Source organism: Bradysia coprophila, unplaced genomic scaffold, assembly GCF_014529535.1.
Source record: "Bradysia coprophila strain Holo2 unplaced genomic scaffold, BU_Bcop_v1 contig_350, whole genome shotgun sequence".
Lineage (NCBI taxonomy): Eukaryota > Metazoa > Arthropoda > Insecta > Diptera > Sciaridae > Bradysia > Bradysia coprophila.
In genome coordinates this window covers 9263884-9287319 of record NW_023503608.1, presented here as the reverse complement: position 1 = coordinate 9287319, position 23436 = coordinate 9263884, and the positions used below count along the sequence as shown (strand labels likewise).

Sequence of the window (23436 nt, the reverse complement as noted above, 5' to 3'; positions counted from 1 at the left end):
ACTTTCGCCACACAAGAAACAATTATAATTTCGTAGGAAGTCTATAAAATTAAACGTTTTTGTTGATCCGGATCCGGACGAAACACAAAATTAATCGGCGGCAGCCCAATAATTTACATTTTTTTGGCAGAGTTGAGGTTAGAGTTCTTCTATAAGGAGAATGATGTTTAGAAACTAAGAAGAAATGCAATAGAGTACATTCTGTCATAAAATTACAGCTGTCACTGCGCTTATTTTCATGTGAACCAACTTCATATGGTGAGATTTGTTCTGTATGACAAAGGTGAAGTTGGTTCACATGAAAAGAAGCCGTAGAAAATGAAGTACTATGAAAAAAATGTGGCGCCTCTCCAGGCTAACCCACTTGTCCCCGAGACAAGTTATTGAAATTTTCGATCGTAGCAATAGTTAAAATCTTTTATTTAGTTTTGGTCTTTTAGATTTGGTCTTTTAGTTTTGGTTTTATTTACTTGCAGTTCAACAAATAAATCAACAGAGAAATTTTCTCCTAATTTTTTTTACTGTTGGTTCTTTTAGTTTTGGTTTTACTTGCAGTTCAACAAACATCAACTTTACTGTTGATTCATGACGGTGGTGTGGCTGTCAGTGTTCGGGTTTACAGTTACTCTTGATCTATGAAAATGAAGAAACTCTAATATAATCACATGATTTTCATAGAAAACTGTCTTGTCAAAATTCTATACATTTTGCGTTGATAACCTATCATTTGATTTTTACGATATGTATAAAATACGAAAAGCATTTAGTGATGACTAACACTTCGTGGAGACAGAAAAATCCTACATTTACTAAAAATAGGACCACTAAATAAAAAATTGCAAAGTCTAATTGAGATTAAGCGTAAACACGTCACCTATTTTTACATAATTATTCTTATTCTGGTATGTTACTCCTAGCCTATTTCGCCATTTATTTTGATGTTGCTCGCTATAAATCGTGTTTTACCTGTTGTTTAATTCGCCCGGTGCCACATATGACAGCTGTCAAATGTTATTTGCATATTATTCTGTGTGCATCAACAATACTTTATTAGTTCTTAACGAAATTTAGTTTCATTTGTGCCATGTGAACAGTATAACGTGCGTAACCATATCGTTTCCCTCTGTCTCAATGTATTCGCGTAGTTGATATTGACAAAATTTAGTCATTTCACCGTTTCTTGTCACTATACCGTGTTTAAGTGTGTTACTTCTGTGGCCGAATAATGTTTCTACGTCGCTTTAGTATGCGTCGATCGTTTTACGCAAAAATAACCTTTTTATTAATATTCTTGATTTGCCTGTTATTTTACTTTAAATACATTGGTGCAAATGAAAACAATGTGGTTGATAAAGACAGTCATTATGAACCACATATTGACGTTCGGAAATTTGACAGCAACTATGAGCAAGAGATTCGCATGGACATTGCTAAACAAGTACCAAAATTAGGTAATGATGGCAAAGCCGTCACGTTGACTGGCAAAAGTAAAGAGATTGGTGAACAGCAACTGGCCAAGATCGCTCTAAATGAAGAGCTTAGTGAACATTTAAGCTATAATCGTACAACGCCGGATGCTAGAAATCCACTTTGTAAAAATCGAATTTATGATTTGAATAGTTTACCAACTACCAGTGTTGTGATCATATTTTATAATGAACCGTATTCGGTTATTCTAAGAACGATTCATAGTGTTCTCAATACGTGCGATCGAAGAATCCTAAGAGAAGTGATATTAGTCGACGATGGCAGCACGCTGGAAGATGATAAAGGCAAAATGGATTACTACATCGAGACCAGATTATCCACCGATATCGTCAAGGTTTTGAGACTGAAACATCGGTAAGTGGTTTTTCATTTCCACACGTGTCTTGAGTCAATTGGGTATCAGTATATGATATGGTGAGCCCATTGTTTATGACTCTTTCCGGGTTCTTCTTTGGAAGGTCTATACATAACCTTCAGGATTTTAATTAAGCCGGAAAGGCAGGTTTACGTCAATTTCGAAAGTGACAGAAGGACATCTAGGAATTGAAAGCCTATTATTTAGTCTATCAAGTAAAACAAGTTTTCAAATTTTATTTGTTGTTGCGGGGGCTGTGTCAAACTCGGACCAGGTCGATATTGGTCTGTCATGAGCCTGAGCTGAGAAAAAAAAATTCTTGTTCAATCTGAATGAACTGGACCTGAAAATCAGTTTTAGTCTGTTGCTTGCTAACCTAAACCTGGACATGTATCTAACAAAATTGAAGTGATAGATTTCGGGTTCATTCAGGTTGAAAGTGGAATCTTAAATCCCGTTATTTTTGTTTGTTAAGTCAACCAACGCAACCAATTTCTTCCACTTAGAAGGAGTCAGAGTCATACATTCGCCTAATACACCGAATTAACTTTTCACGCGGCCATAGATGAAATTTTGGATGTACATTAAAATCGCCCAATTTCTACGAGTAACGCACAGAAAGTACGTTTTATATGTACAATTTACGGATGAGTAAACCATTGGTATTATCTCGTTTTTGGGAGTTTTATTCTACACTTTATTCGCACATTGTTGTCCATTTAATCCGTACTTATCATGTTGGAATTGCCATAGTGATTTCTATATTTGACCCAATTTGACCTCATCCCGCTTGGATACCTTTTTTCAATTATTCTCTTAGGCAACTATATCGTTTATTGGTTGAATTTAGATTTAAAAAAATTAAATGAAAATGTTAACAAAGTAATCTGACGCGGCTTTGATTCGAAACTGATACGCAGAGGTTCAGCCAGCCATATCACGAATTAACACCTTCGATCTCACGAGGCCGATCAAGGTGATTGATAAATGAAAGGTTGCTCGTGTAATTTCCAGCTAGTTTTTCTACCATTACCAGCATTACCAGTTAGGTTTAAATGTGACTGCAAACTTAAAGCATAACAGACGTAGGAAGTAGGAAACATTATTTGCTGGCAGAAAACTGCCATTTCACAGTTGAGGTTAATAACTGACACGTCGTCTCAGACACGAAGCTCTCAATTGTTTGAAAAAATCATAGCATCGTGTCAGGTCTTAACATCAACGTTATTTTTTATAGATTTTGCCAACTTCGATTTGAAATTACATTTTTGATGAGAAAGGAAAAATTTAAATATGAAATTTAGAAGTTCAACGTTTCTTATCTTTATCTGTCTAGAACAATAATATCGATATTATCCCCCTAGGGCATATTTGTTTATTTCGACATATCTGTTCTTGGCAGATAAAAAAGCGTATGCACCTCTGTACTAATATATATTATGCACCTGTTGCCAAGATTGATATTTTGTCGTGTAGGATATTATTGCCCTTGCCGAAGGCGTGGGCCATAATGCCTACACGTCAAAATAACAGTCTGGCAATAGGTGCATATCATATTTTATCTGCCGAGAACAGATATATCGAGATAAGTAAAAACTCCCTAGAGAGATAAGCTCGAGATTATCGTTCTAGATAGATAAATGCTTATTTTTACGATTTGGTTTATGTACTACGCCTTTGGCTCGGTAGGGGACAGAGGTGCATAATCTACCATTACATTTTGATTACGTCGAATCTGAAACTTAAAAAGCACCGCTGTGCCAATGAATGGTTCACTTTACTTTTCAACCGTTAACAAAACCTTGGTCGAAATTTATTTCTATTCTCTCAACGGTTCCTTAGCCCGACAGGAAAGTCTTAGCTTGGCCTGTGAGAGGTACCCGGTTCCCAAATCCAGTGAAAACTTTGTTTTTTTTTGTGTGCTTAAAAGGCACACAAAGGAAGAACCAGATGACATGATTGTATCATTACGAATTATTAATTAGCTTCGATCTACTCTTAAATTGACAATTAAACGGGCATGGGGTAATCTGGCACACTCGGTGCCAAAATTACGCGTTTTTCAACTACGTTAAAAGAGAAAGCCGCACACGATTTTTCGATTCCAAAATTTTGTAAAAGGAGTCATTAAGTCGATCACAGGGCTATGAAGCATTTGCCACATTAAAATTATGTCTGCGAGTTGACCTTTTTTACGTAGTTGTAGAGTGCGTTGTGTCGGCACTGTGTGCCAGATTCCGCGATACCATTAGACGTCATAGCCTGTCTGACACTTACTGTACGTTTCAAATGTACATAGTGTGATGTTTTGGTGTGATAATAAAAATTCGCTACAACAAAGCTAGACAATATGCATGCTTGTTACAGGGTCTAAACATCTTTTTCATATTTAAACAAAAGCTTCCAATACAATAAAAGCCATCAAAAATCAATATACACCGTGCATTTGAAAAAAGTTTTGCAATTTCGAATTTGTACATTGAATATCGCCAAACAAAACCAATTTCTAACTCAAAATTTGACCTGCTCCAAAAGTTTTATAACATTTCTGCTACGTAAACATCGGTTCATTCAAATTTGTGGTTAAATTATGAAATTCCAAAAGACCAGAGAAAAATCAACGAACATTTATTTATACGGTCGGTCATTAGAGGAACCAGTTCAGACAAAATGTGTGTTTTGAATATATTTGAATTTTTAATCGACCGCGATTGACCGAAAATAAAATATCCAATTCGTATGCATGATAAAATGGGAAAAAAATATTACACGAAGGCTTATAATGCAATCAATTTTACAGAAAGATGCAGAGCACGTAATATCGAGCTTCTATAATTTCTACATTTTCTTTACGAATAAAACACCTGAACAGGTGATCTTATAAGCAATAACAAATCTAATACAAAACAAACAGTCTGGTGTAAGTCAGTGCAATTTTTTAAGATAATTCAGTTAACGTACGTTGAATAACAAGAATACACAACAAGGTGTATGAGAAGCGTAGTACGTTGACGTGATTTTTTTTATTTACAATAAATATTAGGCTAGACTGTATTCAATTAAAGCTGTGAAGATGAACGGTAATCGGGGCCGAATGCAACGTTAATAAATACATTAAATAATCCAGGCGATTTAATTCGGTCGAAAAAACGACACAACCTACCTATAATGATTCAACCAAGTTGTAACTCATCTTGTGAACACGTTCGTATTACTGGTGTCTTTCGATCGTCTTTATTTTTAAATGTTTAACCAAGACATACGGTTTCTTGTAACCCAGTCATTTTGTCAATTAATTGTTAAACTAATGCGTTCCATGTTATTGTCTTCTAGTGTGTACAGCAAAGTCTTTTTCGAAATTAAAACAATGTCATTTTTCACACCGTGCTTTGAATCACCGGAAGCCCCTTATAAGAAACGTTTTTTTTACAAGATTTTAATGACCATGCCTGTATTTATTTTGTTAGGCAGAAATACAACGTATGGTCGTGTGAATTGATTTTTTTCTTGTTATTTTTCAATGTTTCCATAAACAATGTTCTTTGGTGTAAGCAAATTTTTTACATTTATTGAAACAGTAGTCTCTGCGATCAGAATCGAAAGTTTTCGTGAGTATTTTATGTATCTGTAAGGAACGGAACAGGTCAAGTTGATCTGAACCTGAAACTACATTTAACCCTCATCTGATCTGAATTTCGTAAGTTCAAAAACCTACACCAGATCTGACCTGAATTCATCAGAACTTATTTGGTTTGACCTGACCTGACCTATGAATGTAAAATGGAAATTTTTAGAAAAATAGTACATTATCCTGAAAACGTGTCAGATCAGGTCAGTTTTCCTTTTTAAGGTAAAGTCAGGTTTCACGTTAATTCAGGTCAGATCAAAAATATAAAATTAGGCTTCAGATCGAGTTTAGATCTGGTCAATCTTTAGTCAGTTTTGAGATTGAGCTGACCTGTTCCGAGTCTTATTACCTAACACTTAAGGCTCTTTGAATTAATTGTTCATTTTCTTTAAAGTTCTGTCAGGTTCATCATTGATTGTAAAGATGATTTTAATTTTTGAAACCGGTTGATTCTGATTGTACATTGAATAAGTAAGCTTTAAGACTGTTTATTGTCCATCATCAGTTGGCAACGCTGCTGTCGATGATAAAGAGAAATATGTAAATATCATATGCTTTTCACTATGGTATTTTGATGCAAAGATTCGAACAAAAGATTCAACTTGAATAGGGGTAAAGGTCAACAGTTGTCAAATTTCTTCATCAAATTGAATTTGTCCTGATAAATAAGAGAAAACCTAAACACAAACAACAAACGCTTTTTTTTAATTTGCTTGGTTTGCTTTATTTGGTTATATTATACATCGTACAGTCAACAACAAATTATAATCTAGTTGATTCTGATGTCAACGCAGTTTCTGAAGGTTTGAGTAGGGTTCGGTTGGAAGCATGCATCGGGTGCTGATTGGAAGATAGTAATTTAGTAAAATTGACTAATCTGTAAATTCTCGAAATCTAACCTGGTGGATATGAGGTTCTGTATGTCCATCTGAGTGTGCATCTGGTACATCTGACTCCAGCTGGGAGTTGAACGCGGGCAACAACTGGACCGTTCTGATGATCTCCACCTGAGCACATTCTGTTTCCATTGCGGATTTCCCTGCCACCTCCCACAATGTTGAGACTTTGGAAGCAAGTGTTGGTTTCAGTCACTTGTGGGCACAAGTCAAATTCAAAGTGACCACGGTGGTTGGCAGTGAATTCGACTGTGACGTCGACGATCTATTCAGTAAAACAATAAAATTGTGAGCCTCGTTTGATAGTACGAACAAATCTACTTCAATTTTCATTAATGCAGAAACTCACTTGGCCGGCATTGTAGGTTCCAGTTACAATTCCTTTGTCGTATCTGCCACCTTGAGCAGCATGAGAGTTTCCTGGAGCATCTCCGCAACGGCCGCAAGTGCTGTATTGCTGATCTTGCTGAACATTACCGCACCAAACGCCAGTGTCGTCCCACCAGAAGGGCTGTTGTGCACCCCAGCTTGGTTCACGGAAAATGGATGTTCTGGACAAAGGAGTTCGGACGAAGCCATGTGGCTCAACGGTTGCAAGTCCCGCAACGAATAGAATTAAAGCGATAGCTGTCTTCATTTTGCTTGATTCACTGTTGTCAGTAAATTAATACTGCAGAAGGTGTTGTGCCTTCTATTATATACTAAGCTGCTCCAGCATTTCAAGTGGCTGGTGATAAGATTACTTAAATGTTGTTAAATATCCTCAATCTTAAATGACTATTAGAATCATTAATAATTAGATAATCTGCTGATTTACAAGATCATCGCAATTATGTCTTCCATTCATACAATTTTGTCGTTACGTGTGAAAGTGTTGAGTGGGTCGATAAGAATGTTAATCTAGGGAATTTCGTATTTAGGAGAAGACAATGGGACAAATGTTACATGGCATAAATGGAACATGTTTTCGTGTCGTGATTCGAGGACAAACCGGAGCTAATGACATGACATGCCGATTTTATTTGACTTTCTTGTTGATTTTGCCATTTTCCTTTGTCCGGTCTATTGCGATAATGAGGATGTGGACAACAATATACAGTGAACGACATCTCAAATGTCTCACTGTCATTTTTTTCAGAGAATGTCATTGTGAATTTGCAATGACAATAAAATTCTCAGAAAAATTTGACAGAAAATTTGAGATGTCGTTCACTGTATATCAAAAAATATTTAAATTCATCATTTCAGTAAAACTGCTATTTGCCGATAATTGGGTTAAATTCAACAAAAAATGATATATTAGTAAGTTTTTGGTCATCCAACCACCGTCATCGCATATTTTCTTTTAACTTATGTTTCTTTCTCCACTGAATGTCATGAGGTCAATTAATTCGCTCAGTCAACGTTGTCATACAAATGAAACCAAGGATATTAGGACGCAAAGCGTCTATCTTTCCACCTTCAAATCATTTTGAGTTCAGCCCAGTTTGTGTTCGTATTGCCAACCGAAAGCAGGATGCAATCAATGTAATTTTATGTTGTGATAATAATAGAGTTCATGGATTGATAAGAAACATGAAAATCGTTTTAGCTAAATTTGTATCAGCAAGGTAATTTTAAGAACTGATATTGGAACTTTACATTAACAATGTTCGATACTTTCCATTGACACACCAGACAACACATATGCGCGCAGATCAAAGCAGAATAATTTTTTTACAAGAAAGCAATTTAACTCTTGGGTTCTGTTTATGTTTTGCTTTTTTAAAGTAGCTGATGCCTATTTTGGACTACTGATTGTAGGAAATTTCTTAGGCTGGTTGAAGCCCGATTGAGGGCAACTAGGGATTGCAATATCATACCGTCCTTTAAAAAAAGTACCGGTAAAAATCCTGTAGATTTATATTGTATGAAATTAAGGTACGTTTGACCACTGTTTCGATCTGTGAGAAAATTAAATATGTCTTTCGACATGGCTGCATTAATATGCAGTTCAAAAATATCATTTCTCATCAGGCCATGGCGACAGTGGTACTTGATACAATGCTCTAGGAACACTATTTCAATTTGCACAAGAACAAGTATAGCGAATCATGATCGAAATGAAATTCCAATTTATCACTATCCTTGCAGACTCGTGGCGGTCTGTGGATAAGCCACCACAAAAGCTAAACAAAGTTTGGACTTTTGTGTCTCATACGATGCGAACTTAGGAAAGTTTTGTCAAACCTTCATTAGCCGTACAACATGTATGTGACGACGGTGTTTTGATTCTTCTATAGATACGAAGTTGAAGTTGTTAAACCAAAAGATGAACCGATCATCAATAAATTGGTTAACATCGAATGCTAAACGCATTCATCACATCAACAACGAACCCATGCCATTAGACAGGCAGCAATGTCGTACGAAATTAAGGTACGTTTGACCACTTTAATGATGATTTATTATTCGATGTTAATCAATTTAATGATGATCGGTTCATCTTTTGGTTTAATAACTTCAACAAATATAGATACATTGCACTTCGTATCTTTAGAAGAATCAAAACACCGTCGTCACATACATGTTGTACGGCTTATGAAGTATTGAAAAAACTTTCCTAAGTTCACATCGTATGAGACACAAAAGTCCAAACATTGTATGAAAGACCTTACACCGAAAGCTCATTTGATGCTCTAGTAAATGTTAGAACCTTAATTAGAACATTACACATTTCCTAGCATAATTTATATCAATTTCGAAAAAGTGCCGCGACATGTGTCGTAAGCCTTGCTGTTTGCCTTTAACTTAAGAAACACTTCGATGATGGTAATTTTAGTGCAGTTTACATCGATAAAGAAGTAATTTTCTATTGTATTCAGTATTTTGGAACAGCCTTACTATGTATTTTCTGCAAGCATGCAGGAGGACAAATCTCTAATTTAAACTTACTTTTTCGGCAACTCTCTGATACCTTTTTACTATTTTACCATCTCTAAACATCACATGCCTTCCTGAGAGGGGATCAAATGCGTTGAATTTCTTTCTGCATAAAGTTTCAAGTGTGCAATTAAAGTAATGTTAACGATTAAAGGTATTAAGGGTATTTAATTCTTCCGGTATTTTACCGGTTACAATTACCGGTTACAATCGTTTGTATAATGTTACGTTACATGGAAACGAAATCACGACAAAATTCTACAAATTTAAAAACCGATGCAACTCTTTATATTCTTTAGGTTAACAGATGGTCTTGGTTCTGAGTTAGTGAACCAAATACGGGAAATTTCAATTCTTAGACAAAAACCAATAAATGGAAGATGTTTTGGCGGATTTAAGTGTAGGTACACAATACAATAAAATCCATACAGTGTTGTCACACAAGCATGTAAACCTGTAAATCAAAAATTTCTTGGAAATCCAGGCCTGACATAGCAAATTATTCAATCTCTAATTATTTTACGTATTATGGACAACCCCTACAGTGCAACATAAAAAATATCTCATTCTATTGAGAGACGCAATTTACTACTGAAGTTGTAGAAATGACACGTGAATCTGTCCATTGTATAAAAATTATCTTTTGAAATACCCATTCAGTTACTACGACACAAAAAATGAAAATAGATAAAAGCTCGCTGCGTAAACATATACTTACCTCGTTCATCAATTCGCTTCGGCTCGGAAGCAGCGACAGAATTCACTTTCATTCCACGTCGGGCACCGAAAAGTGAAATACAAGTAAAAGTTACGCTGATTATACTGCACCAACAAATCAGTTGGATATAAATCGAATCGACGAAAATTCAGATTTTTTTTATTGGTTCGAAACCAAGAATCACAGTTGGTGATTCTTAGAAACTGTGCATAGTATAATGATGGTAAAAGTAGCTTTTAGCCATAGGTTTCGAAGACTACAGTTTGAAAACTTCTAAATTTGCCCTTCTCAGGAAAATAGTCGGTCGACTCTTCGGGAAATGTTTATTTATTGTCTCACAAGCTGTCTTTGTAGCATAATATCAAGAGTAATTCGCTAGGTAGCGTTTAGTTCGCCTTCAACATCAATTATTTGATCGGTTGTCCAAGTAAAGAATTTCAGATATTCCTTCGATGACAGTAAGTGTCCCAAAATTGAATCAAATACAAGTTATTATTGGAAACTTGTTCTAAGACTCAATTTGAAACGATCAAACGATAATCCGAAAAATATAAAAATTGCACGCCACATATAAAGTAGCTCCACTTTACCTCAATTTTCTTATGAATTGAAAAGTGAATTTACAGTTAATTGAACAACAACACAGGTAGAACATCATTAACATTAGTTTGCATCTACATTATACGCCAGAGTAGAGAAAACTGGAATAATTCGATTAAATTAAATGTAATTAGTCATGCAGGTCTGCACAAATTAAAGACATAAATGCCTGACATTCTTGTGTTCTAGGTGTAGTAACTTCCACTTGCCCAGTCAGCATGAAATGGCATTGCAAAACTTTTGCCACAAAGACGAGATATTCGTACGTACATAAAGCCAGAATTATTAGGGGTATTCCTAACCCGAGTCTAAATACTCGAATATAAAAGCCAAAGTTTAAAGTTTTACATTGTCGTATAATAAGGGTGAAAATAATACAAATGAAGTCGCTAAGGGTATGTGTACTTATATTGCAAATATCTGAGAATCTCTTCTCAGTGCTGGTATTTTCAACGTAGCAGATCGATTAGGAAACAACATAAAAATGTATGCTGTCCATGCACGGCTTAATCCTCTAAAAATTACAATAACTTCGACAAACAGAATATTTTAGGAAAATTACAAGGAAGTCTAGATCTTTTGTTTTACTCAAATTTAATTGGATCATAGAATCTCAACGTATTTTCCTCTTTCCAGTTGTAGACAACCGATACAAAAAATAAATTTAAAAAAATGAAAAGACTTTTGCGTAATGCTCGATACGTGTCACAGAAAATAATTTACCGTCGTACAACGAAACAATTAAACCTTTTCGGTTTTTTCGTCTTTAAAAGTCTCAATTAATTAATTAAATCTAATTGACATGTTATTATTGTACGACAGTGTGCCACAAAGCAGAGGGCCACCTCATCATTTATATGTTGATAATTCTACCGACAAAAGTTTATGAAATGTCCTGATAAAAACCGATAACCGAATAGCAAAAATACTATTTAATCAGTTGGTTGTCACCAAACAATATTTTTGTTTCTTTTTTTCTTTTCGACGCGGTTTTTACAGACCAATATTCAAATTTATTGGATATCAACCTGTATGTTAATTAGGCATGTTACCGGAAAATAGTTTTTAGTCTTTTCAACACTGAGTCACCCATTGTTCGTCTGAGCCACAGTATAATGAAGATACGTTCTTTGACTAATGAACCAACCATCATCTCGTAATTTAGGCGATTCAAGAATATGGAAAATTCATAAATTAATTGTTAGAAATCGTGATTCACTGCCACATTTTCGTATCGCAAATGAAACTGATCGGAAAATTAGTTTTGCCATAGCACTGAATCAAGCAATCAAGCACGGGAATAGAATTTTCAAGAAGGTCTTCATCGCCACAGTAGTCAAAATTTCTTATATAAATTGAGTTTGTAATGCTAACTGCTTCGCAATTGTAAATATGATAAGAAGGGCCTATTTTCCGTTAAAAAATTTGTTCTAGTGCTTGGCTCGATGCTATGGTTTGACAAACTGATTATAACGTTTGACACACCTAATCACAAAATAAACTATTGATAAAGAGTTACGTATTCTCATCATTAAAGACAATAGCTCAAATGTCATTACTTAAAAAAAAATTGGTTCGATTGATTGGTATCGATCCCCATTGATAGTTCCTGAACAAACAATTCACATTGATTAAACTATCTGAAAGCAATAACAATTTGTGTCCTACATGTTCTGCGTGGGACCATTAAGTACATGATAAGATTAACGTAAACAAGGGAGTGCGATATAATAGGGCTCACTAGCTGTATTTTGGTGCATTTTGGTATAAAAGCGTGAATTTTTTACCATTGATAAATATTCATTTAGGGATTTCGAAACAATTAGGAGACTTTGAAAAAGTGACCTCTAGTGCCATCTACATCCTGTTGAAGTTTTCGATTCAGAGGACTCTTCAATGAATTTCGGTGCAGCGGAAATCGAAGCTACACAGGTGATATTGGGCTCAAACGAAAGCTGAAGGTTCAAAGTTTTTTAATGCAAAAAAAAACAGAATTTCCCGTTCCTGTAGTTTTTCCTAATTTTCTTAAAAATGATATTTTAAAACTGAGGTGAAAGTTAAGTAATTTTTAAAATTGGTTCAAAAAAGTTTTTTTTTCCTTCGCTATTATCGTTGCACGTTCAGTTTCCAAACTTTTAATGATGAAAAAGTTTTTGGAAGTTCCGCAACAGTGGCAACTATTTGCAGTTTTCATCGAAAATTTGGTCCCTTTTGCATGGCGAAGTTTTTTCGACACAATTTTGATGATTTTTTTTTCATCCCTTACTTGGGTGCAAATCGTCCAACACGATTAATTACTTGTGACGGGGAGAAGAGAATCGTTCCTTTTAGAGCCAAAAACTGGTGGACTATTCATTCAATTGAAAGTAGAGTTGTGATTTGTAGATGGGCTTTGATGATTATTTGGAAGAATATTTTTCTTATCGGCAAACTCATATCTAGTACGATGTTGTGAAAATAGTAACGACAACACTATTAATCTCATTCTTTGTTGTTTTCTTTAGTATCTGTTAATTCCACTCCGTTGCGGTAGTTATCATACTCCTTCTTGTGAATAAATTAATATTTACATCTTATCTAATGAACGACACATTTGAAATTAATTGGTACGAAACATTCTTACGTTCCAAATCTTTCTCCGTCTAGCAAAGTTTCTGGTAATTTTCTTCCAAACGTTTCCGGAATTAATAACCCAAGAACTCCAGATATTAACGTTACCCCACCGAAAACAACCATTGGCAAGGGTTTCCAAAATTCATCCTGAAAATTCATTTAATTTTGATTGAAATTAAAAAAGATTTTTTTTATGAATTAAGTTCTATTCAAATGAATACTTTTGACTCACTAGTAAAAGGACATATCCTTGCAAAATACCTCCGACACGAGCAAACATAGAACCAGTTCCAACCCCAGCATTTCGAACAACTGTTGGAAAACTTTCAGCCGAGACAATATAAATAACACCATATGAAGCAGTAATGCACATCTTCCCAATCATGGCACAAGCTAATAGAACCCAATTCCATGCTAAGCAAAAATAGAAATTCAGTTCAATTAGAAACATAGGCTACGCGGACCTGTACGAGGTCGTTTCAAACGCTTCTCCTTCCTTCACATCGTCTTTTGTTTATCTCCAATTTTATTCATCGAATCTACAAACTCACTGTCATCTTTCGGTATAAATCCACAGGCAACCATAAAGAATCCACCAGCAAGCATACATCCACATAGAATATATTTGCGTCCAAACCGATTCAGACTTAGAAGAAGAAATGTGTAAGCTGGAACTTCTACTGCCCCGGAAATGGCAAAGTTAATGTAATCATTTCCCCCGAGGTTTGAAGTGTTCAAGGACAATCCATAGTATACACCACTGTTGACAAACCAACTGAAAAATATTACAAGTGATCTGACAGCCAGTCTTGGGTATCGGAATAAAGCCAAAATTCCTAAGTTGTTTATATCTCCAGATTGTTCATCGCTTAGACCATTGTAAACATCATCGCTTAAAGTCACTTTGTTCTCTTTGGCTACAACTTTCAAAGCTTTTGTTGCTTCCTCCTTGCGTCCTTTAGATAATAACCATCGTATCGATTCAGGCAGAAACCTATACAGATAATATTGCAATATTAAACCAAAAGTTTAATTATTGTGATAGATTCAAGCCCTTAGCCAGGAAGGACTGACCAATGATCCAAAGGATTGTCAATGGACCAACGCAGTTTTGCAAAAAGTAAATAATTTTTTTAAAAAGATCAAAAATATTTTTTTATAAAATTACAGTTGCTGACTTACTTTTTCGAAATTTGTGAGCCTAAAATGACATAAAACATGCCAACGTTACTCATTCTTAGCAACAACTTTCTTTACATTTGTTACTCGTACAAAAAAAGAGGAGAGTATGAAATGAGCGAGAGAGCGAAACAAGCAAAGAATTTGTTGTTGAAACTTGATTGGAAAATAAAAGTTATCTCACGAGCTTCTTTTTCTTTCCTCATGTTCTTATTTTGTCTATTCGGTGGTTAGTTCTTTTTTTTCTTTAAAAAATCCCAGGAGGGGCAGAAAAAATCTCAAGTCAGGTCCACCTGGCTTCGGACCTCAATTGGCTTACCAATAATAACTCAGAAAAACCAATCCAGGTAGTGATAAAGCAATTTGTAGCATTTTCCAATCTTTGATAAAATATGCAAAAGGTACAACAACCAAATATCCTGTTGTAAAGAAAAGTTGCCATACTGTGCCCACAACCATTCTGGACGATGGACCAACCATTTCCATTCCTGTTAAAAAATGTTCTTTGGTGTATTCACGTTGAAAGTAACGAAAATTTGTAATTTCTTTTGCAGATTTTTTTTGGAACTGTCTTATTTGTATACTAGCCACCCTAGTTTTCTCTAATACAATCTGAGAAGTATTTCAATCATTCCATTGCCGGACTGGCTCAAAAATCCCTTCTACGTTGCGTTGCATGATCCTGATAAAAAATGTTCTTTGGTGTATTCACGTTGAAAGTAACGAAGATTTGTAATTTCTTTTGCAGATTTTTTTTGGAACTGTCTTATTTGTATACTAGCCACCCAAGTTTTCTCTAATACAATCTGAGAAGTATTTCAATCATTCCATTGCCGGACTGGCTCAAAAATCCCTTCTGACGTTGCGTTGCATGAAGACATTTTTCAAAAGGCCCTTCGTTGCCCTTTATTCATACAAAAATCAGAAGGCCCTTCGATAATCGCCCATAGAGCCAGGCCGGCACTGTATCATTCTAAATTGAAATATGGAAACTAGAGATATGGTAAAACATCTTACCGATGACAAATCCGACTAGAGAAATACCCGAAGTAGACATTCCCACAATTAATCTACAGATCACGAATACGGTGTAACTAGAAAAGACACCAGCCAAAATACCAAAAGTTACTTGTAAAACAAGAGAAATGAAGAAAATAGGTCGACGACCGAAACGATCGGATAAATCTCCAAATATAATTGAGCCCAATAGTACTCCCAACATAAATAAAGTATTGGCCAATGTGTAGAATTGGGAATTTTCACAAATCAAGTTGTACTGGAAAGTCAAAAAGAATTAATTATTTCATTTTCTTCCAATGCAATGTATTTTGTTAACGATAAAGGTGAGTACACAGTTCTTGCAAAAGACATGCAAAATAATTGCTAAAATATGACGGAAAATATATGAGCCAAATGTCAAATATTTTGCGAGCACAGTGTAAACACCAGGTTTACCGTGCTTGCAAAATATTTGACTTTTGGCTAATACATTTTCCGTCATATTTAGCAATCATTTTGCATGCTTTTTGCACGAACTGTGTATTCATCTTAATCATAAGTAAATTTCTTCGTTTCTTCATTAATTAGCAATACTAATCGAAACACACACACCTCAATAGTTGCACTTGTTGGATATCTACTTGTGTCAAATACATATTTTCCATCACAAGACAATGTATTTTCTGCAGGTGATCCGGATTCGAAATAAGATATATCTGAAAAATTGACATCCAATCTTTTGCATTGTGACCATTTATGTTCCTTTTCGTCCCATGGATATGTCATATTAAGAGGTATCCCTTCAGGAAGGGTGAGAAACGTGGCATTATCATATTCTATTGGTAACTGGCATCTGCAAATCAAATAAAAAATATTTTTTTCACGATCACGATTTTCTCATATAATTTTCTATGCATAAAGCGCAAAGAAAATGATTTTCGATTCATTTTGCTTATTAAGAAAATGATTTTTTTGTGTCAAATCTCTTCTATGTACGGAATATCTCGAGTAGGAGTTGCTTGGTCTCAAATTTACACTTCAAAGACAATCAATTCAAAGGCACACTAATCGGGACGCTACCCATACATGTTTGGCGTCATTCGAAAGCTGTGACGACGACGACACACTGACACACTAAAGAAAATGTTTCCAATTTTAATCTTTTCTGTTGAATTGGACTCTAACTAATAGAAACACAATAATTTGGACAAAACATATCTAACAACATAATTTTAGTATGAGCGAAAATATGAGAATGTTCCAAAACTCGCAAATTTAGCTTCAGTGAATTTGCGCCAGTTGTTAATGAAAATTTAAAAAAATTTAAAATCGCGTTTTTGCATCTAGGTGCGGTAAGAATTTTTTGTGGAGCCCTTCCGTCCCGATCCCCGAACCATCGCACACCTCTAATGTATAAATTAACAAGATGATTTACCTGTGGTCCACTTTGGGTCCTAAAAAGACCCATGCAAGTTTATGCATAGCACAGCATATTACAGGCAAACAAATCAGAAAATACACTCGTTTTTGGTAGAGTCCGAATTCGCCCAGAAGCGGAAGAATGCTATCGAATGTAACTTTTTCATTTTTGTCGCTTTCAACCTCTTTATTTGTATTTCCGTTTGTTTCCATTTTGAGTCCGTGTAAAATTTGTAGGAAAGCTGTCAAAAAGACACACTGTAATTTTTCTTGTAAACCAAGCTCAAATTCCTTGAATAAGTTGTCACTTCATATAAAATTCGAGACTTAAAATTCAATTTTCGTGGATATTTTAATATCTCAGTCTGAACAGATCAGCCATTTTGTCTAAAATGTTAAAGAACTGAACTTTTTTTTACTTTTTAACAGTACAATACATAATGTCTGAAGAATAAAACTGAGAAGTGACACATAGACGAACTGTTAATATAAAGTCAGCTTCTATTATCTCTACTTGAGGGCGATTCATTGAGAATGGTCTTCATATTCAATGAGTGTTATCAGTCTCAGTGTAAGTTAAGTTTTAATAGAGAGATTGCGATTTCCACTAAGTTGACGTGAAACGTAAGATTTATAAGTTGACTCTCCATAGAAGTTGTATGGAGAAGTTACTTATAATTTTCAGGTTTAACGTCCACTTATCTTATAAGTGACAATCGCAATCTCTCTAATATACACACCGACATCGTTTATCTGAAGTCTGAAGCTCTTTAAAGATAAGTCCTTGGTATCGACTTCTCGACCGTAAAAATCTCATAAATTGATTAGGAGTTGCTCGATTTATCGGTCCAATAACAATAAATGACTAGAGTTGTTTACTCATGTGCGGTTCGTTTCACGACTTTATTTTTGCATCTTCAACGCTTCTTACGACTATAAACAACGCACTTCAAGCAAAACTGCTATTAATGACATAGAGTACTTTTTGTATGAAATTTTATCCCCACTCGTTTTACAGTGTAAAATTTTGTATGGAGCACTGTCAAGTTTCAGTACCCTATTCAGAGTACCACTTTTGTTTGAAGTGCGTTGCTATGAAGTAAAAAAAAAACAAACCAAACAAACATTGATTCATTAACTGGAATACGTTGGCAATATGGGACGCAAATTAAGATTGGGAAAGGACCAACACGACAGTGATATCACGAATTTCAATCGAAAGGGTCAAATTGAAGGGGAAGGCGTAACAGCAGTGGTTCACCATTTCTAGGATACAGGTCACGTGACAATTCTGGAGGTCGAACACAATTTTACCAAAAAAAAAAAATCAAAAACGTTACACGAGGAAAATAAGATTTGCATATCAGATGGTTCATCTTCAGTAACCAACGAATTTTTGTGTATAACATTTTCCGAAAACTTTTTTTTCGTGAATTTATTTCGAAAACTGCGATACACATGCAAGGATTGACAGCCTATTTTCGCCTGACGTTTCTCCATCAAACTTACACATGATCACTATCCAACACGTACATACAAAAACCGTACGGATTTCGATAACGATATTTTCGAACTCAATTAAATTCGAAGAGTGTCGCCAATGTGGCCAATGGACATTAAATTGTTCTACAACTCTGTAGGTCCGTTACTACTCGGCAATTTTAAAAATATCTGTAATTCATGAGGATTACTCAACACGATCACTGATTTTTTATCTGTGGTATTGAATGATTTTAACAAAAGAATTTCGAGAAGTTTTTTATGCAAAGTACGGCAGAATATTTGTTCATCCGTCTGCAATTTTGATGAAATGGTGTACCATTTATCAAAACGTATCACATGCACTTTGTAGACACTATCTATTTTGTCATCGTGAAATTGTATATGCGGCGAGCCTGTATGATTATTGACGTCCTAACATGGATAATCAATAATATAAGGTAATTTCTCCCTCCAATCTCCAAGACTGCAAGCATTATCTGATAATGACCCACAAAGGCATTCAGTATTCGAAATCAATGGATTTGACATTTGAATTTCGACTAATAAACCCGCACTTCGCCAACCATTAAGACTGTTTTACGTAGAAAATATAATATTTCTCATTGTCAAACATTCAACAAATTTGAAATTAATTAATTCTGATGTCGATGCAGTTTCTGAAGGTTGGACTGCATGCGTTGGATGCTGAATGGAAGATATAAACTATGAGGGTCTGTGTGCCCATCTCAGTGTGTATCTTGTGTAAATCTAACTCCATCAGCTAGAACTTGATCGTGGGTACGCACTGGTCCATTTAGGTGATCACCATCTAAGCACACCCACTACGAATTTCCACCAATGATATTCAGACTTTGAAACCAAGTATTAGTTTCTCTTTCTTATCGATACAAGTCAAATTCAAAGTGTCCACGATGGTTGGTAGTCACAGAATTCAACTGTGACGTCGATAATCTATTTAGTAAAAAAAGGAAAGAATAAGTCACACGGAGTCAGTTCCAATTTCATCTAGACACTTCGAAGGCACTTACTTGACCAGTATCTTAAGCTCCAGTTATAATTACCATGTCCTATCTGCCACCTTGAGCAGTGTAGGGCTTGCCTCGAGCATCTCCGCACCGACCACATTGAACATTGTGAACTGTTGTGCAACCTGGTTCAAGGAAGATAGATATTCTGGGCAATTTAGTCCTAACGAAGTCGTGTGGTTCGATGATCTGCTGTTTATGTGAATCCGTTCATAACCTTAATGCGTCTTTCGCTCTGCATGGGAGTATAAAGTGGTATATAAAGTGGTAATGAATGATTGCATATTAAAAAAGTTTGATGAGGAACTTTAAGCTTTGGCTAATTTATCGAAAAAGAAGGGAATAAAAAATAGCATTCGTGTCGAATATTTATGAAGAATCCTGAGACAATAAAAATTCTCAGACCAGCAGAAAAAAAAAACCTTTTCAATGCACAACCAGAGCAACGCCATCTGATCTCCTCTGTGTACAACTCTATACATTTTTTGGTTATGGATTTGATGTAGGGCAGCCCTAGGACATGAGTGGTTGGACCCTTATTGTCATTTCATTCATTAGAATTTTTAATAAACGAAAGAACATTATGGTGTCTAACTACTCATACAAGTCCGGAGACTGGTCAAGCATGTGCACTCTATAATGACAGGCTTGTCAGTTCTTCAATACTCCACTCTTCCAAATCAATGTTTTAAGTGAATTCTGACCAAAACTCGGTGTAAATCTGTACAGAATATGTTTCGTATTTTAGTAAGTTCTTAATGTTAACTAAAGAAAGAATAGAAGTCTACTTGTTAATGAGAACATTTGGTTCATTCTGATTTACATTTATCTCTTTTTTTTAGGATGGGATTAATTCGTGCCAGACTGGCTGGAGCCCGTTTAGCTAGGGGAGACGTGTTAGTGTTCTTGGATGCCCATTGTGAAGGTGTTGTTGGCTGGCTAGAGCCGTTACTCCAAAGAATAAAAGAATCGCGCACCAGCGTACTAGTGCCGATAATCGATGTTATCGATGCTAAAGATTTCCACTATAGTGTCAATGGCTACAAACATTTTCAGGTTGGAACAATAAGCAAAGAAATTCATCGAATTGTGTACAAAAAGCAAATGTTCTAAATGTCATTTGATTTGCAGGTGGGTGGCTTTTCATGGGGTGGACATTTCGACTGGATCGATGTGACAGACCGGGAGAAAGAACGTCGACGGAAAGCGTGCGATTATGACGAAGAAATATGTCCAACGTGGAGTCCAACCATGGCTGGCGGATTATTTGCTATATCGCGGGACTATTTTTGGGAAGTTGGCAGTTACGATGAGGTGCGTTAGTCTAACATTAAGAGAATGTGCTATATCAGATCACTTACGTACTTGGCTTGAGACAACACAACGTGTTCACGTTCACAATTAGTCAAAGCTTTGTTTTACTAAATCAAACTATCAAATTCTGAATTCGCTCGTATCAGTTTAGTTACCAATACTGGATGGCCTTGCATCAGAACAGTGCACACGGCCTTTGAATTAACTAGGTTCGATAATGACAGTTATTTTCGTATCTTTTTTAGCAAATGGATGGCTGGGGCGGTGAAAATCTGGAAATGTCCTTCCGAATATGGCAGTGTAAGATCAATTTATTTTGTTACAATTTCAATCATTAACTACTTAACTGTCTCTATCAAAAGGTGGCGGTACACTGGAGACAATACCGTGCTCTCGGGTCGGTCACATATTTCGAGATTTTCATCCATATTCGTAAGTGTTGCGTTACCTGACGGGTTAATGAAAGTCTTATTGAACTTTGCAATTTTTAACGCAGATTTCCTGACGATAAAGACACACATGGTTTGAATACAGTTCGAATGGCACAAGTTTGGATGGACGACTACATCAACTTATTTTACTTGAATCGGCCTGACTTAAAAGTACATCTCTGTTGAAATTGTCGCGTTGAAAGACTTTGGCTAACACACATTTAATTGCAGGATCATCCTGAAGCTGGTGATGTAACGCATCGACGCGTTTTACGGGAAAAATTAAAATGCAAATCGTTCCAGTGGTACTTAGAAAATATTTTCCCGGAGAAGTATATACCCACCAAGAACGTTCAATATTATGGCCGGTAAGAGTTGCTCCCGCACAAATCATTGAAAATGTTCTTCCAATTATTTCATTTGTCTTCACCCAGAGTTGCAGCTGTTACGACCAATCTGTGCCTCGATGACTTACAAAGCACCGGAGACAACCCGTATAATATTGGCGTTTATGGATGCCATCGTCCAAACGTATCAAAGTCTCAATTTTTCTCGTTGACCAACGAAGGCCTGCTTCGGAGTGAGGATGCTTGTGCTTCCGTCCAAAATAGGTACCGTTCGTCATGCATGTTATAATGAAATCACATTAACTTCCAAGACATTTTCCCGCATTTCCAGCGCATCCGCAAAAAATTACGTTGTGATGATCTCGTGTTCGTCGAATAACAAACTGAACGAGAAATGGGAAATGACAGCTGAACGACAGATACGCCACATCGAGACTGACATGTGTTTGGACCATGAAGGATTGCACTCTCAGGACCATGCACTCGTGAGAAAATGTGATACGAATAGTGGCACACAACAGTGGACGATCGAACATTAGCGGTTCCAGCTGATGGTTTTTACATATCACATTATTATTTTAGTCCGTTAAAACCTCTACACCTCTAACTAAATTGCGATATAGTCCGGGGTATTGCCGTCAAAAGTAAGAACTACGTTGCTTGGAACGTATCATAAGAGAAAGTTGTTTTGCTAAGAAAAATGCTTGCGAACATGAGCTCTATGATGGGTTTCAAGCAACTCGAGTTGTTGAATCTTGACATTGCTACCTCCACCAATTTTATTGGTGACCAATTGTTTTTGATTGTTAAATTAAACGAAGAAATGTATAAATAGTAGTCGGTTCGGGGTACATGTACTTTTTTGTTCTACAATTTTGAGTCAATGCCGTTGGTTGTTACTTTTAAGTGTTAAAAATTATTATTTTTATTGATAAGTGGATATGGGAGCAACCTGACTGTCGATGGTTGACCTTTTGGAAACGGCATATTTGTCATCGACATGAATGACAACTATTTGTCTGCAGCTTTATTTTAAACTAAGAACTTAACAGATTCAATGACTATGCCGTATGTCTTTTCTAAAGGTTTAAGGAATGGAAAATTGATTCGGTATGACAACCACGAGTTGCCAAGAATCGAAGAAAAAAATTATTTAAATCGACCCGTTCGTTAAAAAAAGTCCTTCACATTCAGTGGGCTAACCATAAGTAGTCGCATCGTTTACGGACATACATTTCCAGATCGAAAATTAAAAAAACAGAATGTTTCAGGGCTTATTTTAAAGAATTTTAATTCGGAAAAATCTGAAAAAATTCCGAAAAAGTTCTGAAAAATTCCGAAAAATTATTTCAGAATTTTTCGGAATTTTTTCGGAATTTTTTCGGAATTTTTTCAGAATTTTCAGAAATAAAATTTTCTAAAGTAAGCCCTGGAATGTTTACATCTTGTGCAGAAGAACTGGACATTCCGGCAATTGTTACGGAAATAGTTATTGACGTAAGATTCCAGCGTTTTCTCAATCTAAGATAATTTCATCGTAAATTTCATTAGAAATTATTCAAGCCACCTAGGAGCTTCTCTCTTAAATACTATGCACTCAGTGGCACTGAGTCAGTGCAGCAGCAATGGTGCGACATTGCTTCATTAAATATTAAACTCAGATTGAATTTGATAAAATATCACAAATCAACGATAGCTCCACGCTGATCATAAGATAAAATTCCAACAACAATGAACCATTTTTCCGTTCGTACTCTTTCGGAATTTATTTTCTTTCTGAATTGTTTCAGTCAGTCGAATGTGGCATCTCCACTCTTAAAGGTGATGCGTGTCTGTTCTGTTGAGTTTATTTCCTTGAATCGAAAAGCATTGATTGACAGTCAGGTTGATGTAGTATGGTCACACAACTCAAATGAAAAGTGAAAATCAAAGTCTGTTAAAATACAATTCCATAAAGTGCCAATTATTATGTTTGACGATGTGTTGACTTGTTTGAAAC

At 35.7% G+C, this 23436-nt stretch overlaps 2 protein-coding genes across 2 annotated transcripts; one reads left to right on the top strand and one right to left on the bottom strand.

Moving 5' to 3' along the window:
* The first annotated feature begins 1008 nt into the window (after positions 1-1008).
* On the top strand, positions 1009-22478 carry LOC119080699 (polypeptide N-acetylgalactosaminyltransferase 1). The gene is made up of 9 exons (XM_037189154.1): positions 1009-1842; positions 20188-20401; positions 20477-20659; positions 20905-20959; positions 21022-21091; positions 21156-21261; positions 21322-21458; positions 21525-21701; positions 21769-22478. Exons 1-9 carry the CDS (start codon positions 1226-1228, stop codon positions 21974-21976), a joined length of 1767 nt encoding a protein of 588 aa, XP_037045049.1. The 5' UTR covers positions 1009-1225; the 3' UTR covers positions 21977-22478.
* Positions 6179-7048, bottom strand: LOC119080785. Its single transcript, XM_037189355.1, has 3 exons — positions 6717-7048; positions 6371-6632; positions 6179-6311 (listed from the first exon to the last, which is right to left on the bottom strand). Exons 1-3 carry the CDS (start codon positions 7002-7004, stop codon positions 6241-6243), a joined length of 621 nt encoding a protein of 206 aa, XP_037045250.1. The 5' UTR covers positions 7005-7048; the 3' UTR covers positions 6179-6240.
* Positions 22479-23436: the final 958 nt, after the last annotated feature.

Coding starts and splice junctions, on each gene's coding strand:
- LOC119080785 (XM_037189355.1), bottom strand. CDS start 7,004: ATGAAGACAGCTATCGCTTTAATTCTATTCGTTGCGGGACTTGCAACC. Junction 6,633..6,716: donor GAACCTACAATGCCGGCCAA/GTGAGTTTCTGC, acceptor TTTACTGAATAG/ATCGTCGACGTCACAGTCGA. Junction 6,312..6,370: donor CAGAACCTCATATCCACCAG/GTTAGATTTCGA, acceptor TCTTCCAATCAG/CACCCGATGCATGCTTCCAA.
- LOC119080699 (XM_037189154.1), top strand. CDS start 1,226: ATGTTTCTACGTCGCTTTAGTATGCGTCGATCGTTTTACGCAAAAATA. Junction 1,843..20,187: donor GTTTTGAGACTGAAACATCG/GTAAGTGGTTTT, acceptor TCTTTTTTTTAG/GATGGGATTAATTCGTGCCA. Junction 21,459..21,524: donor AACGTTCAATATTATGGCCG/GTAAGAGTTGCT, acceptor GTCTTCACCCAG/AGTTGCAGCTGTTACGACCA.